The 18,693-nt window shown below is 40.3% G+C and overlaps 1 protein-coding gene across 3 annotated transcripts in view; it reads right to left on the bottom strand.

Moving 5' to 3' along the window:
• Positions 1-18,693, bottom strand: part of gtf2h2 (general transcription factor IIH, polypeptide 2) — a 47,931-nt gene that overhangs the window by 22,167 nt on the left and 7,071 nt on the right. For all 3 annotated transcript variants that reach the window (XM_077560531.1, XM_077560530.1, XM_077560532.1), the window contains exons 5-10: positions 13,612-13,698; positions 13,477-13,527; positions 10,640-10,694; positions 4,833-4,938; positions 4,657-4,747; positions 4,078-4,276 (exon numbers count right to left, since the gene is read on the bottom strand). In XM_077560531.1, coding sequence (XP_077416657.1) covers positions 4,078-4,276; positions 4,657-4,747; positions 4,833-4,938; positions 10,640-10,694; positions 13,477-13,527; positions 13,612-13,698 — 589 coding nt within the window. The remainder of the gene's footprint in view (positions 1-4,077; positions 4,277-4,656; positions 4,748-4,832; positions 4,939-10,639; positions 10,695-13,476; positions 13,528-13,611; positions 13,699-18,693) is intronic.

Below are 18,693 nucleotides of genomic sequence, written 5' to 3'. Positions count from 1 at the left end.
GCAGGGCGACAAGGTGACACGCGACATTCGTGCATGTGAAAAATTGCGCGCGTACACGTAGACGTGCACACGTAGGCCCATGACGCGATACCAGAAAGTTAAAACATGGTCAACTTTTGTCGCTGTCGCCGGGGATTCAACCAATCAGCGAAGGTTTCATTGGGGCGCCAATGAATGCAGGGCATATTACACAAAGGCGACCAAAATAACATGGGGAACATGGGCGAAAAAGTCTGACTTCTCCTCGCTTAAAGTGAAAAAAAAAGGTACTAAATGACACCTTTGACAAACAAAAGTGTGTTTGTCTGAAAGAAGACCCTTGTGACTACAAAATGTGCGAATTTGATGTTTAGTGAGCAAAGACTGTGGCCACGGTGACGAGTTGAAGTGAGATTTTTCGCAATAATTTTTTCTCTCTTTTCACTCAGACGTTGATTGCTTCACTCTGGCAGACGCAATACACACCAATGTTAAGAGGCTATTTTTCTCCCTTTCGCTCTTTGAACCCGCACAGGAGAGAGAGCTTACATTCCTTAAAAAAAATTCGACGCTGAGCTAAAGATGGGACAAATTGCAACAAAATGAGCTAAAAATCATATCGGTCGGTTAATATATGCGCATATAGCGTGGCTTGGAAAAAGGTGCTTGATTTTTGGACTTTTTCCCCCTTTTCCCATTCATTCCAATGGGACTTTTTTGGGGAGTTTTTGGGGAATTGCGTCGCCATAGTAACTCGGAATTCCAAGAAAAGTAATGCCGCAGCGAGTCAGATCGAACCGCATCGCTTGATAACTCATTTGTGCCAGTGCGTTCTACGGTACGGGCCGCATTTTTGCGGAAAAATCCGTGGAAGATAATATAATAAACCCGTTTTTCTAGGATAGTAATATGTGCCTGCTTTGCTTCGCAAGCAGTAGCTCTGCTACTGCTTTGCTACGCAGCAGTCTCATAATAATAATAATATAATAGGAAATGGATGGATCTTCATACTGGAATTACATACAGTAGTAAAACTTCTGTGTTTATATTACAATGAAAAAGGTTAGATTCCCTCCAATTTTAATAGACAATCAAATCTGTTGTAACACGAGAGTGACGTATGTTGCTGCCGCCGTCGTGGCTGCTTATCACGTCCCGTGTATTGAGACCTGCGGGGCGAGGAAGGGTACGTCACTGTCGCTTGTCGCCTCCCGTGAGTCGAGCCCATAAGAAAGCCAAATTTAAGACTTTTAAATAACTTGTAAGACAATTTGGATTAAACTATGTCCTCTTTTCCATTAAATATGACCTAACAAAGTGGGGTGATATGAGCTTCACGTCGTTAACCTTGCCTGCAAGCTGACTTCTCGCAGTGTTTGTGAGTTCACAAACTCCCGAAAATCCAACTTTTACCGAGTCCACAGATTTTCACCAACCAACAATGGTTCGGACTAATCACAAAGCAATATTGTGTTTGGAGGTGGGATATGGGGCTGTGACGAAAACAAGAAGCGCCGAGGCTAGGGGAAACAAATAAACCAAACATGGCTGTAAATGATTGCATACATTTGCAAAATGTTTAATAGTAATTTAAAGGATATCGACATACAAGTACAGTGTTCCCTCACTTTTTGCGGGTGATACGTTGCACGCTTTCCATGATGTAGAGGTGTTTAAAAAATAAATCAATACAAAATCTTTTCAATAACCTGTAATACTGCCTGTCTCCTTAATGAGCACGTCTTACGGAGTTGCGTAAATGAGCGGCCTTTTTAAAGTTAATTGCCTTCAAAAGTCAGTTGCAAATTGCCTTCAATTAACTTTATATTCTACTTCTACAAGTGCGTGTGCTTAGAGGAGGAGGGGGGTTGGGGTGGAATGAGACAGCATTGGCCTTACTGTGTAGGTTCCAGCGTGTACGTGAAACTGGGGTCTGTTCTAAAAATAGCTTACCAGTGTTGGGACACTGACTTGCTAAGAATGTCAACTTTTTTATTTATTTATCATAGTACATGTTTTTTAATTTACCAAATACTCTGTATTTTGTTTATAAATGTGATAGATTGTGTCGAATGAAAGAAAGAGCTGTTTTTATTTTGTCAAATATTACAAAAAAGGACAAAAATAGCAGCATAAATAAATAATTTTATGGGGTACTCATTATCGAAAATGGGGGGGGGGGTGTCTGAAAAATAAGCGAAATGTTGTGGTGCAACCTGAGGTAAACCCCACAATGAATGAGTTATGAACTCAAATAAAAATCTGCATTAAGAGAACAGCAAATTAGCAAGGGACCACTGTATTGTCCTCACTGCTTATCGGTGATTAATTAGCTGGAACTACATTCCAGGGGTGGGGGAAATATCGTGATATAATTTTTAAGCTATTTTAAGGAAATTTGCGGTGATATTGTTTTTGACATTATGGGTAATAATTACTGAACAATATATTTGTGATTGGTGCTTCGGAATAACAGCACTTTTATTGCGCACAATGTTTAAGCCACTTTTTTTTCCACAATTGCAATGTAAACAAAGTGCAGATATTGCGCAACCGTATAAGTGACACAGCTTGAAATGGAAAGAAAAACTGGCCTGGTAGTGTTTTCCCTACGAGGTCTAATTGAAACATAACTGCTTAACTCATTCACTCCCAGACATTTTCACTGAAGCAACCCCCTTCGCTCATGGCTGTTTTGCTGGATTTTGACTGATTTTGCAAGGTCGACAGAATATTCTGTTTTAATGCTATAAAAACATCAAACATACCAAAAAAAATTATATTTCTATCTGTTTCCGTTCTGCAGCAATTAGCATTGGAATATAGCTAAGTTTTATTATTATTCACAAACCTGTTGACAACATGGGGGGGAGCTGGCTGATCTATTTTACTCTGATAACTATCATTGCTGTAAGCGACCTCTTCATGTCAGAAGCTGTATCAAAGCCTTCTGTATGCTAGCATAAAAAAACATAAAAAACATATAAATATGTTTTTGAGAGTGCAGGACAAGGTATTAAAAAAATTATTTATGCGTTTCTGGGTTTGAATGAGTCAAGCACGTAAAGCACATTTGCTTAGCTAACACAAAGAAAACAAACCTTCAATAGAGTCAATAAAGTCCATTATTTTCTCCTGTGTGATTGATCCTCGTGTCTTAAGAGGCAAAAAACGTTGCCGATGATACAGCAGCAGCCAGTTCATGGTGTCATGCTATGTACATCGCAGGAATGCAATTCTTTAGGCTTTTTTTTTTTTTTTTGCCACCACTGGCAACTCTCCTGCGAGCGTTATTTTATTTGTAAATGTCTCTATTTGGTCAATCAGAGGAGCGAGAAATTCTTGGCCTGCCGTTGAATGCCATGATTGCTTGCAGGCATTTACAAGCAGTTATGACGAACACATATGTGCACATTTATGCCCTTACGCGGTCGCGACGTGCACGCCGTCCCGTCGAGAGCACTTAGCTTAGCGGCCGGTTAGCATCACAAAGTCCATCAACTAAGTGCCGAGTTGCTGGTCACGGCAAAACAACCATTGCAGATTTTTTATCATGGCCACACAATACATGACCGCTTCAACCACCGTCTGCTTTTTTTTGGGGGGGGGTCATAAGGAGTGCGTCTAATCACGAGTGCACCAGCAATGCACGGTTGAAACTTTTGTTCCCTTTTATGGCAAACAACACAAGCTGTTTTCATGTCCTCTTCATGTGTCTTTAGCCTGCGCATATTGGGCCGTGTGTGAAAACTAGGTTGTGTTTCCTCTTAACTTTAACGGTAACAGTTTTTTTGCACAATTTGCGAACGATTGTATTTTTGCATCATATCTGACCTCTTGTTTACAAGAGGTCAGATATGATAGCTCCCAGTTTAGGCAATAAATCCTCTTTTGATGCCGGAGACGCAACAGTGACGTATGATAGTAGAGTTTATGTCATCACATCCCTACAGGGTCAAATTTGCGATATTTCAAATTTTTATCACCCAAAAAAATACACCGGTAATATCGAAGAAGGTATGATATGGAACAGCCCCTACTACATACTGTCATTTGCAACATGGAGACAAAACTGTTAATGAACAAAGGTATACTGACCCATACGTATTAAAGAGCATTCAGATGAGGAGCTGGCAGGGGGAGGTTTCACATGCAGTGTCAGAAGCAGTTCCTTGAAATGGCTCTCATCCAAGATGACATGGTACGACCCACCAGTCTCCCTGGTCAACATGGTACACACCCTAACCTCCGCAGACAGGCCGATTACAGACACCCGCACCTTCAATGACTTCATGGTCTGACAATGGCAAGAAACAGCAATTAAAAAAAAAGTATATTATTACAAAAAAAACGTGTATGGCATAAAAGATACCAATTTAAAATCATCTATTAAGAAAAAAACATGCCAGGTAGTTTTGTTCATATACAATAGATACAACTAATAGGAGTTACAGGGGAGTGCCCCATACATTTATAATTGACTCAATTCCTACTCCATTGCTTATGGGTTTATCCTTGCGTTGAGCTATGGAGTCACGGTAAGTGTATGTAGACTTAAACCCAAACCTTCACTATAAAAGAATGTGTTGATTAAGAACTTAAATGGACATCAGCTGGGAATAACTAAGCACACGTAACACAGAGGTAAATATAGAAAGCAGTACAGTATAAAATCACCTGGATCATCTCATAGATGTTGGCTGGGTCACATGTGGTGAGGCTGCTGAGGATGATCAAAATCTCACGACTTGTGTGTCCCGGCATGTGTCTTCAAATAAAAAAAATATATATATCAATTTATAAATTACAAAACAAGAAAATCTGTCACACACACACACAGTTACGCAACCTACTTCAGTGTCTGTAAAGCCAGGTTCAGGGAATTGTACAAGGATGGTTCTCCTAGGCACACAGTGTCCACTGCCTTCTTCAGAACAGCAATGTGCTTCTTTGGGTTCCCTGTTTGTTGATCAAAGAAAGAAATGATGGCAAGCCAGTTATCCATAGACAGCAAGATCTATTTTGGCTTGAGACAATTTATTATTTATTTTTCTAGGTAACAGACAGTTTACCCAAAGAAGAATCAGAACAGTTGCTTAACCTAGGCATAAAGATTTTTCCTTATAGTCACGTCCAAAATTATTGGCACTGCCTTTTCCCCCCGAGATATTGCAGGGGATAGTTATATATAATATGACAGGGAAAGTTAGTACAATTACAAATGCTTGGGCAGCTCGTGTTAATTTACTTTGTTTGTGATGGCAGCCTGCAGGAGAGCTCTGCTCACTTATCTCTTTTGATTGTGCTTTTCCACATTTTTTGTTGTCTGGTGGGGTTTGTGAAATGTTTTTGGTGTCTTTGGCCGTGGTGGCCGTGGTATTCCTGGGAGACTTGTGTCGGTGCACCCCACCTTCTGTTGTTACTACCAGAGATGGGAAAAGTACCGACATTCTCTACATGATCAAAAGTAAAATTACTTGTGTAAAAAACAACTTTGGTAAAAGTAAAAGTACTTACTCAAATAATTAGTCAAGTTAAAGTACAAAAGTACAGGGCCTGAAATGTATTTGATGAGTGTAACGAATATTGCCCGTCACCCTCAATTATTATTATTTTGCCTTTTTAAACACTCCCCCCTGGGGAATGTGTGTGCAAGCCTCAACCCTGTGTTTTCTCAAACCAACCAGAGACAGTTCCAGAAGGAAAACTCTTTGAATTTCCCTCCAGCAGGGACTGGATTTCGTTTTTACAACCCACAGGAAACACATATCTCAGCGCCTACTGAGATCTAAAAGCCTGTTTAGCAAGCAAACTAGCAATAAGAATGCTTATCAGTCCCCAGACCACTTGTATGGTCTGGTCTATCTACAGGAATAAGCCATATGTTTTTGGAAACAACGTCCCTTGGAAGTTATACGGTACAACAGTGCCCTCCAGCGGTCACTATCAGTATTATCCTCAAGAATCCTGCCGCTTCTAATTAATCTGAAGTCTACATAATTTGGGACATAAACGGACTATGTACTTGACTGACATCAAGTGACTTCTGTTGTTTGTCTTTGTACACAACCTGTATGTCTATCTCAAATGAATGATGTGTGTAACTTCTGTAGACACCTAAGGTTTAGCTAATTAGTAACCTTAGCGGATTCAATAACTTTATGATTGTGGTAATGTTTGAAATGTGTTCAGAATGATAAATGAAGCATCTGGCTTGTCAATTCTGATTTAAAAAAAATATCAAATGCTATCCCAAAAGCTTGGTCTCAGTCGACCAAGTTTGCTTCAAGTGCACGGAAGAGGCGGGACTAGTACTACTACCCCTGGGACACCAGTTTAAAAGCCAGCGCATGAAGGAACTTCCCCCTCTTCTTCGCTCCCCTCTTCTTCGCTCTGCTCCCCCTTCACCACTTGCCCCATGAACTTTTACTGACCATCACAAGATACGTGGTCACCGAACACGCTGAGAGCGACCACGTGGCTTCTTCTTTGAGCCCCCGACTTGAGCCACGCCGCGCGCCCCAAAGCACTCATCACACAAGGATTGGCAAGCACACTGTGCGTCACAAAACGCGCATGTCTGTTCCTGCCGAGGGCCGACACACCTACCTTCCGCTCTCTGAATCACGCAGCGCCCCGCCGCCGGTTCCACGACAGCTGTTACGTACCGAGCCGCTGCGCGCCAGCGACCCATTTCTGCTCCAGCCGTGCGCCCGAGACGCCCCGCAACGCCCAAACCAACTGACTGCGGCCTCTCAACCGCGCAAGCACATCACCACCAACCAGGACTTGTGCCAGCCAAGGACCAAACCCAATTCCGATGAAGTTGGGACGTTGTGTTAAACAAATAAAAACTGAATACAATGATTTGCAAATCTTGTTTAACCTATATTTAATTGATTGCACTACAAGGACAAGACGTGTTGTTGTTCAAACTGATAAACTTTATTGTTTTTAGCAAATAATCATCCATTTTCTGAACCGCTTATTCCTCCACAAGGGTCGCGGGGGTGCCGGAGCCTATCCCAGCTGGCTTCGGGCAGTAGGCGGGGTACACCCTGAACTGACCGCCAGCCAATTCAGGAGCAAATAATCATTTACTTGGAATTTTATGGCTGCAACAACACATTCCCAAAAAGTTGTGACAGGGTCGTGTTTACCACTGTGTTACGTCACCTTTTCTTTGAACAACATTCAATACATATTTAGGAAATGAGGACACTAATTGTTTAAGCTTTTTTGGTGGAATTCTTTATCATTCTTGCTTGCAACAGTCCGGGGTCTCTGTTGTCGTATTTTACACTTCATAATGCGCCACACATTTGCAGTGGGAGACAGGTGCTAGACTGGCTACAGGTCTAGACTGCCGGCAAGCCAGTCTAGCACCCACACTCTTTTTACTACCCAGCCACGCAGTACTAACATGTGCAGAATGTGGTTTGGCATTGCCTTGCTGAAATAAGCAGGGGCGTCCATAAAAAAGACATTGCTTGGATGGCAGTTTTCTCCAAAACCTGTATGTATCTTTCAGCATTAATAATGCCTTCACAGATGTGTAAGTTACGCAGTCCCATACCATCACAGATGCTGGCTTTTGAACTTTGCGTCCATAACAGTGAGGATGGTCAACTATTTTCTCACGCACTTGCCCACAAAGAGGTGTACATCGCCCCATCTTTGCTTGTGAATGACTAAGCAATTCTGGGAAACTCCTTTTATGCCAATCATGGCACCCACCTGTTTCCAATTAGCCTGTTCACCTATGGAATGTTCCAAAGAGGTGTTTGATGAGCATTCCTAAATTTTCTCAGTCTTTTTAGCCACCTGGCCCCAGCATTTTTGGAATGTTTTGCAGCCATAACATTCTTAATTTAATGATTACTTGCTAAAAACAAAGTTCATCAGTGAACATTAAATACAGTATCTTGTCTTTGTAGTGTATTAAATTAAATCGTTAGATCATGATTTGTATCATTGCAGACATTACACCAATCCACCTGTCGATCTTCCAATCCACTTTTCCCTTATTTGTGAACAACACGCCAAGATACTTTAACCTAAACTTGGGGCAGGATCAGACACTTGATCTGCAGAGGGAACTCCACCTTTTTCAGAGTGAGAAAAAGACTCAGATTTAGACATGCTGATTCTCATACCAACTGCTTTACACTCAAATGCAAATTACTCCAAAGAGAGTTGAAGAGCATGACTTGTTTAATTAAGCCAAGAGAACCACAGCATGTCCAAAAAGCAGAGATGTGTTGAGTCTCTGTTGAGTTACAAGTGAAATAGGCTCGATAGGATGCCTTCTTCAGCTTGACGGCATCCCTCAACGTTGGTGCCCACCAACAGGTTTTGGGTTTTCACCATGACAGGCACTGACCACCTTAGGCCCAAAGCTTCTGTCGACAACTTCAACAATGGGGGCTTGGCACATGGGCTACACCAACTCCATGTCCTTCGACCTCCCCAGGGACATGTTCAAATTTCTGTTGGAGGTGGAACTTAAATCTCTAACTGATGGGATTTTGCCAAGCAATAAAATAAAATGAAAATGATACCTTTGAGAAAATGGTACTCACTATTAACAGAAGTCCAATATCAGGGGCCTCATTTATAAAGCTTGCATACGATCAAAATGAGGCCAAAATTTTGCATACAAACATTTCTGTGCCAAAGTTGGTATTTATAGAAAACAAACTAAACGTGAAACTTCATGCGCCACCACGTCAAGTCCGAACCTACCGTACGCAATCCGCACATTCTGGAGACATGGGAAAACAGTGACACAAACAGCTTTGTGGTGTATTTCGATTCCTCATGCGCCATATGTATGTTGGATGTTGGGTCACATTAATGTTTTTTTTTTGCTCCAGACTTGCTCCGATGACACAAATACACCGCTAAGCAGAAAGCACACGAATGAACTTAATTAAACATTTTAAACGCTCATCTTCTCTCATTGATCACCAATCTTGAAAAAGTCTAATGCAATAAATCATATTAATGACAACTAATGTGGACAAATACTGCACGCGTTACATCATCGCGTCGCACAGCAATTTACGCGGCTATAGTAATTTCACCCTAGGCCCCAGAACACCGCTCAGGTTCAGGTTGGAAGGTTTGACACACTGTTTAGTGAAGTGGCACAAACAACATTCAGCCCTTTTTATATAATACTCTTTCTTCTTTTTATGTTCCGGCTATCTGGATGGCCTGTGGCACTTTGGTGCATCTCACATGTCAGCCTTGAAACAAGGACACACATATGGTTTGAGGGAGGAGACTTAAGATTGTCAGTGGAGATATCATTATGTGTGTGGTGTGCTGTTGGTCATCTCGACCACTGGTTCTCAACCCCGGTCCTCGAGTACTCCATATCCAGCCTGTTTTTCATGTCTCTCTCAGCCAGCACATCTGAGGATAGTTATCAGGGTTCTTGCAGAGCTGTTCTTGAGGACTGCAGTTGAGAACCATTGATCTAGAGTAGTGTTGCACCAAGTACCGGTCCCAATACTATACTGTGAATTTTAGCCAGCAAAAATGATACAATCCAACTCTGTACCAGACGGGACTGGCACACAGCGTGTTCAAGCCATCCAAGGTGCACAGAAGGTGGAAATGTCGGAGCCACTACAGGACATGTGTTGGGTAACTATAAAGTTACAGACTCTTCGGTATGAGACACAAGGTGCACATAGTAACATTTCAAACTCAGATCAATGCATTACATGAATAACTACAAATATCTAAACAATGTGGGTTTTCCCACCATCTATGAAAGCTGACATAAAAGAAGAATCATGTGGGTGAAACCACTTTGCTATGTTTTTCTTAATTACAATCAATGGTCCATCTGGTTACCTATGTTACAATACATCATCATCAAATCACTGAGCTTCCATCCACCATTTTACGAGTTTACCAAGTATCAGTGGTTGGGATGCCAAACATTAAATATACAATGACATTTTATATTGCACAAAGGCTTAAATAATAAACTACAAGATTTGTAATTATTATTCTTATTATTTACTTTTGTACAACACTGGATATATAAAATTATTATTAGTGTTTAAAAATGGTATATGTGTTCTCCTCAATTTTATTAAAGTGTTCAAAATGTAGCTTTTATTTTATCAAAAGTATTCCAATTAGTATTCTTATTGTAATTGTTTGAATTAATACAAATTTGAAGAAGAATTTGAAGTTGTGTAGCTGTGAGCTATTATTGCTTCGGGCAGTAGGTGGGGTACACCCTGAATTGGTTGCCAGCTAATCACAGAGCACACAGAGACGAACAACCATCCACACTCACAATCACACCTAAGGACAATTTGGACCGTTAAATTAACCTGACATGCATGTGTTTGGAATGTGGGAGTACCCGAAGAAAACCCACGCAAGAACGGGGAGAACATGCAAACTCCACCCAGGAAAGCCGAAGCCCGGACTCGATCTCATGCCATCTGCACTGGGAGGCGGCTGTGCTAACCAGTCAGCCACAGTGCCGCTCATTTGAAATTCATAATCTAATAGCCATGTTTTTTTTCATCTTTACATTTTTTTAATTCTCAATTGTTAATCAAGTGAACAAATTACAAGCAGATTCTGTTGCACACATGCTTGTCATTGTATAGTGACATGCTGGCCTTACCTGATAGGTCAGTGAGCTTCTCAGCTCTTTTGTTCTTTGTAATGATAATTCCCACCTGGAAATAACACAACACACATATCGGTCGGTAGGGTTTTAAAAGATATAGAGATCCAAACGTTGACGTCACGCATTCCCAAATGGCTGTTAGCGCAACAATTTTGGCAGTATAGAAAACGTGTCCGCTACTTTGAGTAAACGGCAAACGCCACATTTTTACAATGATAGACACAGCTGTTGTGGACCAGGTGCCACAATAAGAAAAGGAAAAAGAAGGATTGAGTATTCTCCAAGCTACCAAAAGACGGACCAATGCATAGCCAATGGATCTTAGCAGCCGTAAAAAGGGTGGACAACAAGTCAGAGGAATTGGGATCCTCCTCATTGTGGTAGATATGGCTTGTGTAGCGATTACTTCATATCAGGCGAGTGTATTGAATCAGTTAGTCGTGTAGATGAAGCTTTATTGTTGATTGTATAGTCATTAACTCTTTTACTGCCAAAGACGTTAAATGAAGTTCTGCAAAAACCTACGGAGGAGCGCCAAAGACGTTAAAAGACGTCCTCCCATTTTTTTTTTTTTTTTTTTGAAACGGGTGCTGGGAAGGCTTGCGGAGCTCTCCTGAAAGTTTTAAGCAGGTTTTTTGAGCCTAATGACTATTTTTGGCCCCTAGAGGGCAGCGATGACTCTCTTTTGACAAGATCGGGTGGGCGTCAGTAGAGGCGGAGCTAGAGCGTTGAGCAGGAGATCAGAATGGAAAACAAAGGAAAAATGGCGGCCGGTCGCGAGGAGCTAACGCCAGAGCCGTTTTTTTCAAAGACCAAAAGCATCGCTAAAAAAGCACATTGTTGATGACGATGATCATCATCGATGATGAAGATGATGGTGACTCCGTGGTTGGAAAGCATTGACGCGGCAGTAGAAGACGTTAGATGGAGCTAGATGGAGGAGGGAACGGGCAATGGCGAGCGTTTGCAAGCAGCTCTACACTTACAAGACGAAAGGCATCGACCAACGCTAAAATAGTACATTGATATCCATGATGATGAAGGTGAATCCGAGCTTGACGGCGAAATTGGAACCGCTGACGCGGCGGCTATGACGGTGTCGTAACGCGGAGCGCAACCGAGCACGCACAGGCGGACGTTCGATCGGACGACGGAGAGTGCCCCGAGTCCAATGCATATTCATCGGAGGAAGTGTGTACAGTCTGCTACTTGCTTTTTATTCCCCGGAAAAAAAGGTCGTCAAGAAAGTGTAACGTTTGCACGCAAAACGGACCAATGTGAAAGTGAAAGTAAACTGTTGTGCGAGTCCTGGCGTCTCCTTGCACGCAGGAGAGCGTTACAAAAGGAAAAACTGTATTTGAAACATCCACATAATTGTAAGTAGTACCACAGTTGCACACATTTGTAAATAGTTTGCGAAATTGTTTTGTCAAATTGTTACACTGTTGAATGGAAATAAACGTATTTTGCAATCAAAAAACACTTTTTCATTGTTGGTGAAAGCGTTTTACAGAAGTAAAGCACTATTTAGGTGTTTGTGGCATCATTCATGGACAAAAAGAAGTGTACAATTCACTAGAGTGCATGAAATAACATCGTTTCACAAAAAGCTCTTTTTCTCCGTTTTTTGTTTCAAAAGAGAGAATTTCGGTGAAAGTAACCATTTTCTATTGTTGATTACTGAAGAACGGAATAAGGTAGAAACAAACTTTTTTTTTCTGATGAAAGCTGAGAGTCCAATCTTTCATTTGGTAGTATGTGTGTTTCCATAGTCCAAACACAACATTTTCTGTGGACCTTGAAAGATCACTCAAAATGCTTAAATCGGCTGGCACTGGCGACAACCCGTTTTTGAAAACGTCTGGCAGTCAAAGAGTTAAATGAAGGTGAAAGATGTGATTGGGCACTTTGTATGCAGTGGCTGAATCAGCAGATGCTAACCTGCGTGAAGCTAGCCTCCTACCACACGCAAAATGTGGGGCAAATAATCAGCTTTGCTCGTTTGTCCTGTTGGTTTAACCGATATTACATAGTTTAATTTAATAATTGACCAGCAGCATAACAAAGACTTCTTACGGCATAAATAATGGCGGCGGCGGTGGCCAAATAAACAGATGCAAAGTTGCTAATATACCTAAATAACACTGCAAGCTAATCTGGCAATGGCCAGATTTATATTGTGATTCACTCAAGGGAGTTCTCCACAATATCAATCTGGGATTGCTCCACTGTGATTTGCTCGGGAAAGGTGGGACATTTTGGACAATACTTAGAGCTGATTGGATGATGCATGTGCTTGTGCACATCTACCAACTTTTGTCTTGACCAATCACGGCAACGGATTTGAATGTCGTTATCGTCGTCGTCGGGGTTAAAAAAGCACGAACATCTTTACTAGTTAAAAATGCACGAAGCGCCTCTCGCTGGTGGAGGGGCGGGGTATAGAATAGTCACATGACGTCCGAATCTCTATACTGAGACTAGAAAAGTAACAATGTACATGATCGTCAAAAATTAGATACCAAATCTTTAAGTTTGGATTTTTATCTTATTTTATTTTTTAATGCAGCATCAGTGCTCTCCAACTATTTCCAAAGTAGAAAATGCCATTTTCGGAGTTTGTGCAATACTGAGAAATAACGTGCAGAGACAACAAAAGGCAACAAACTGTGGTCCTGTGGACCATCCACTCATTGTGCAGAACCAAAACATAAGCTGTGTCATCATCAGCTTGAAGGTTGCAAGCAATAATTGTAATAAAAGTTATGTACTGATTGACCTACCCAATCGACTGTGCTTTTAATATAGCTGTCATTATCATCATCACTCACCTGGCTGATGGGATTCTGGTCAAAATATTCTTCAATAAAAGCTTCCATCAGCTGAAGCAAGAGGAAGAACATTCAGTTAATTGAGTCATTTGAGTCACTGCAAAAATGAGTGAAGAAAACAAACATTACTCTAACCTTAAGAGTTGCAGTGAGGCGGTTTGGTTTTAAGTCTTGATCCTCCATACTTCTAGAACAGTCTATCACCACAAAAAGATGTCGCATCTACAAGACGAGACGTACATTTTTGTCATAAAATTAAACAAAGCAACACAAAATTACCACTAGTGATGAAGCACTGAGGATATGAATGCTTAATAATCAAAACACTTTCAAAACAAGTCATTGCTTTTAAGACATCTCAAAGGACAAATTTGTATACTTTTCTGTTTTCATAGGTTTTTGATACACTTATTTTCTGAAAGAAAGACTGTGATTAGAAAAGTCAAGTCACGTGTTTTTAGAATGTGAGAAGGGGTTTATATTCCAGCCATTCCCACACCATGTTAATACTTGGGTAGGCAGCCCAAGTAAACTGGCCGCCGCCCAAGAAGTTTTCTAGAAAATTTACCGTGTTTTCAAGACTATAAGTCTTAAAATATTCTTATGTGTGATGTTTCCTTCAAGACAACTCTCGGGACAAATTTTGCTGTGCCTACGCGCGTTTCTGATTGGTGGGCTGGTTCACGCTTGTTGCTATTTGGCTGCTGGCTTGTGTTAGGGCACAGCGGCGGACGGAGGGGAGAAGGCAGAAGAAAGTTGCAGCTGTATGTACTCGAATGTGGAGATGAAACGAGAAAGTGAATAAATAGAGAAAATAAAACGGCAAATTGCAGTGTGACCTCCTTTTTCCTGTACTTCATTTCGTCTACCCCGTTTGGACCCCACCTTTTGGGCAACGTGCAGCCGCCGGGTGCTATACGCGGAGACGATTCAAACACCGGCTGAGACCGAGCAGGAACGGATAACAAAATACTGCATATAATATTTGCATTGTGCAAAACAACATCAGTTTGGTTAAAAAAACTTTGGAAAATGGCTTTAGCTAAGAGACATGCTTACGAGGCACAATTTAAACTGCAAGCTATCAGTTGCGCGGTTGTACATGGGAATAGAACAGTCGTGGAATTCCACATCAATTAATCCATGGTTCGGAAGGGGAAGAAGCAAGAAAACGAAGTTGGGGCTTACCATCATTCTCGGAGGATTAACAAAGGAACTCCAACTGGTCATTGAAACTGGGCTTTGAAAGTAAAGTTTCAAGAAGCATGGGAGCGATCAATGAGAGAAGGCGAACACACTTCACCAAAACAAACTGGGAGGCAGTGCCGGCTGGACAATGTACGCCACGGTATGTGAATGGATTGTGGACGTCTAGGTTAAAGAGTCTGATGTTTTTCATTGTTTTGCTTTCTTCTCTGTAAGGTAAGCATTATTCATTTCGGCCAGAATTATCCCATAATATTTTCTCTTTAACCACCGCAAAGCACTTTGTGCACTTTATGCTCGCAGTTTGTGCTTTGGGATTGTGTATTCACGTCCAAACCGTCCCGATCCAGTTTTTTTCCCATTTATAATCCGATATAACAGCCTTATTTTATTTGTATTATTATTTTAATATAAAATAAGCGCAAAAAATATGGAGTCACTGAGTAATGTTACAACATTTATATTCGAATGCACGATATAAGTGCAAAATGGCACAATTTTTTTGACAAGTTCTATACAAACAAAGTTTTGATTGGTTGGTTGATTGATTGATTGATTGAAGCGAGGCAGAACGCATCCTCCACTTTTGGTGTGAACATAGCATAATTAAGGTGTAGAACCTCTCAGTGGAGGGTGTTGCATTTGGCCTTGCGTTACCTTATGGATGAAATGTGCTGTATACACACGAGGACAAAATTGTTGGTACCCCTCTGTTGTTGAAAGAAAATCCCATGGTGGTCACAGAAATAACTTAAATCTGACAAATGTAATAATAAATAAGAATATTATGAAAATTTTAAACATGATAAAAGGAGGGAGCACAATCAATGAATAGTCTTCAGGTGTTCTGTTAAAGCTGCTCAATGTAGAAACTTAAATGAAAAATATCTTTTTATTTGACCATTTATGACTAAAATATCTTCTAAGTAGCAGATTAACAATTTAGCTGTTCACAATGGGTACTACTGCAAGCCGCTGGTCAAGACTTTTCAGACTTTTTGGGTTTGAAATTATCACCCTCCATCTGCGAATGTGACGTCATGTGCACATTTTATACGTGAAAAAGAAGGTGTGCAGTTAAAAATTTTAGGCCGCACACGGCAGTAGCAAAAATTCAAAATTTAATTTTCTGCATTGAGCAGCTTTAATGTGAGAAAAGTAATAAAAGTAAAATTAAAAGTAATAATAATAATAACAATAATGATAATAATAAAAGACATAAAATAATCTTAATAAATGCACCTTTAATTAAAATTAGCCAATGACAATCAGACATAAACAACTCCTGAAACTGGCCGGGACAAAATTGATGGTCCTCTTAATATTTTTTTGCCCAGCCTTTTGAGGCAATCACTGTAATCATTTTTTTCTCCGTTTTGTTTTTACTTTCAATGAGACTTCTGCACCTCTCATGACCAGAGGTGTGTAGAGTAGCCCTAAATTGTACTCAAGTAAGAGTAGCGTTACTTCAAAATAATATTACTCAAGTAAAAGTAGTCATAAAAAAATCACTCAAGTACAAGTAAAAAAGTATTCGCTGAAATGAATACTCAAGTATTGCCTGAGTAACTGCTTGAACATGAAGTTTGATTTATTTCTAAAAACAATGTCATCAGACAAACAAAAACATAAAATTGTGTGGAAATGCTAGCATATTCAAATCATACAATAAAAAAATGTATAACTTTTTGAGCTCGAACAACAGTGCAAGCAGACACGTTAGCCTAAGTGTTCAGATATTTTTATTTTAGCCCTCCGAAAAGTCTCAGCAGGACACACACATTGTTATGGCTCGTGTTTGTCTTTGTTTGTTTATTGAACATAAGACCACAGGTCTTAAACCTGGAACAAAACAAATAAAAATAATATCACAACGATATAATGCTAATATTATATGTATCATTATACAAATACATGCACTGTTTACATTTTGTTATTTATTGTTGAAATGTATGTTCTATGTTGTTTCATTTGATTTCAAATAACATCTATTTTTTATTACAACAAAGCTGATGCACAATAATCGCTATTGAATGTAATCAACTATATAACCCATAATGATTTGCAAGGTTGGCTCATGCGCACAATGGCTCTCTTCTGACCGTCACCGAGTCAAACAAACGTGCAACGGTTTACCTAAGCACAAAGAACTTTTCTTCGCAATAGTCACAGTCTCAGTAGAGATTAATTTGTCCATTAACCAAAAGTCTTAACACCAAGCATGCACAATTCATTCACAAATTGTGGTGTAATGAGCTCAGCGCTGTCTCCCAGTCTAACGACCATAGGTGGCAGTTTCTTAAAGCAAAAGCACCAAGACTTCATCTTTTAGTTGACTCTTTCGGGGTTCTCATACCTGCCGGTCTTCAACCAGGTCCGCATTTCCTGTATATAAGCATTGTGTCCACAGAAATGCTCCCACACAGTCAGTCAAGCGGAGCGCTTACGTGAAAATACGGTAAATCTCATACATGAATGGGGGGGCGGGTAATGACTCCAGTGAGCCCAATGTAGAGTAGCATTTCTTCTTCACACATCTACTGAAGTAAAAGTAAAAAGTATGGTGTGGTAAAACTACTCTTAGAAGTAAAACATTTTCAAAAAGTTACTCAAGTGAATGTAACTGAGTAAATGTAACTCGTTACTACCAACCCCTTTAACGTACTTTGGCACACTATAAATGAGCAAACTGCTCCAGTTTTCCTAGGTTGGAAGGGTGTGTTCTCCAGCTCCTACCACTGATGTTCATTTAAAACAATCACAATATGATACAGGTCACGATACATATGTATCCCAATACATGATCTTCAAGGTGATATATATCCCAATATTTTACATCGATTTATTTGCATTTTTAGTGTAACAGTCATATGTACAGTACACCTAAATGATATGTCCATTATGCTGGATGGCAAAAATGTTTTTGTTAGCAGCTCTTCTGGTTAACCACCAAGCGGCATGCCTGCTCTAAATGTGCACGCACTGCAGAGCAAGGAGCAGCTTTCACAGACACACCGGAAAAATGTATGAATAGGCATGAGCCAATATGAGTATATCAAAGTATTAAAATTACAGCTCTAAAATGTGCTTATATAGAAATATAATATACAAAATATAGAACATTTGGTATTTAGTTTATAAGTAAATAAATGTTTATTCATCCTGTTTTAATTTTTCTTAGCAAGACACAGTATCCAATCACTGATGGGCTATTTTTTAAACAGGCTTCACACATACAATTTAAAAAAAATAATAATAAGGAGGCTACAATGCAAACTAAACACCCAAGTCACTCATGGCCCTTTCGTCTGCTCCCCCACTCCGCTGCTTCATGCGACATGGACTAATTGAAGTCAATTGACATCAAAGACTGCTTGTTAAGACTGCCCCCCCCCCCCTCAACACACACACCACACTTGTTGCTAGTGCATCAGCGACACTTTAGAGGCTGTTGTTCCTGCGCAAGCAACCTTGCTTTAACTGCCTATTTAAAGTTAACGAGCAGTATCGATTCTGATGCCTGTGTATTGATACAAATATTGTAATGAGGCCCGCAACAATGTATTTCCGTGTCGATTTTTTTTAGCACACCCCTATTTGTCATCCTTTAAATAGGCAGACTGACTGATTATAAGCTTGAAGACACCTTTAATGCTAATTATAGGACACCTTGGTTGAACATATGGCCCTATGGTCAAATTATTTGCAATCTTTTCTAGGGTGTTACCATCATTTTTGTCTAGGCCTGTTTCATGAGTTTGTTTTTTTAAATAATTATGCTGAAGCAACATCTGATTTTCATTGGTTAATTTCATTACATTTTATTGATTTTGACTTTTGCCAGATTCAAGCTATTTCCGTGACCACTGTCACTACCTCTTTAGGTAGTGTGTAATAAAGTGACCACTAGATGTCGCTATAGCATAGAATGCTGCCAAAGCGCATGGATTTAGAAGCACACACACTACTGTGGCTCAGAGAGACCACAATCTGTAAGCCCACACAATTTTT

This window comes from Vanacampus margaritifer, chromosome 3, assembly GCF_051991255.1.
Source record: "Vanacampus margaritifer isolate UIUO_Vmar chromosome 3, RoL_Vmar_1.0, whole genome shotgun sequence".
NCBI lineage: Eukaryota > Metazoa > Chordata > Actinopteri > Syngnathiformes > Syngnathidae > Vanacampus > Vanacampus margaritifer.
Note: the sequence above shows the minus strand (reverse complement) of the source record. Positions and strands in the feature narration are given on the sequence as shown.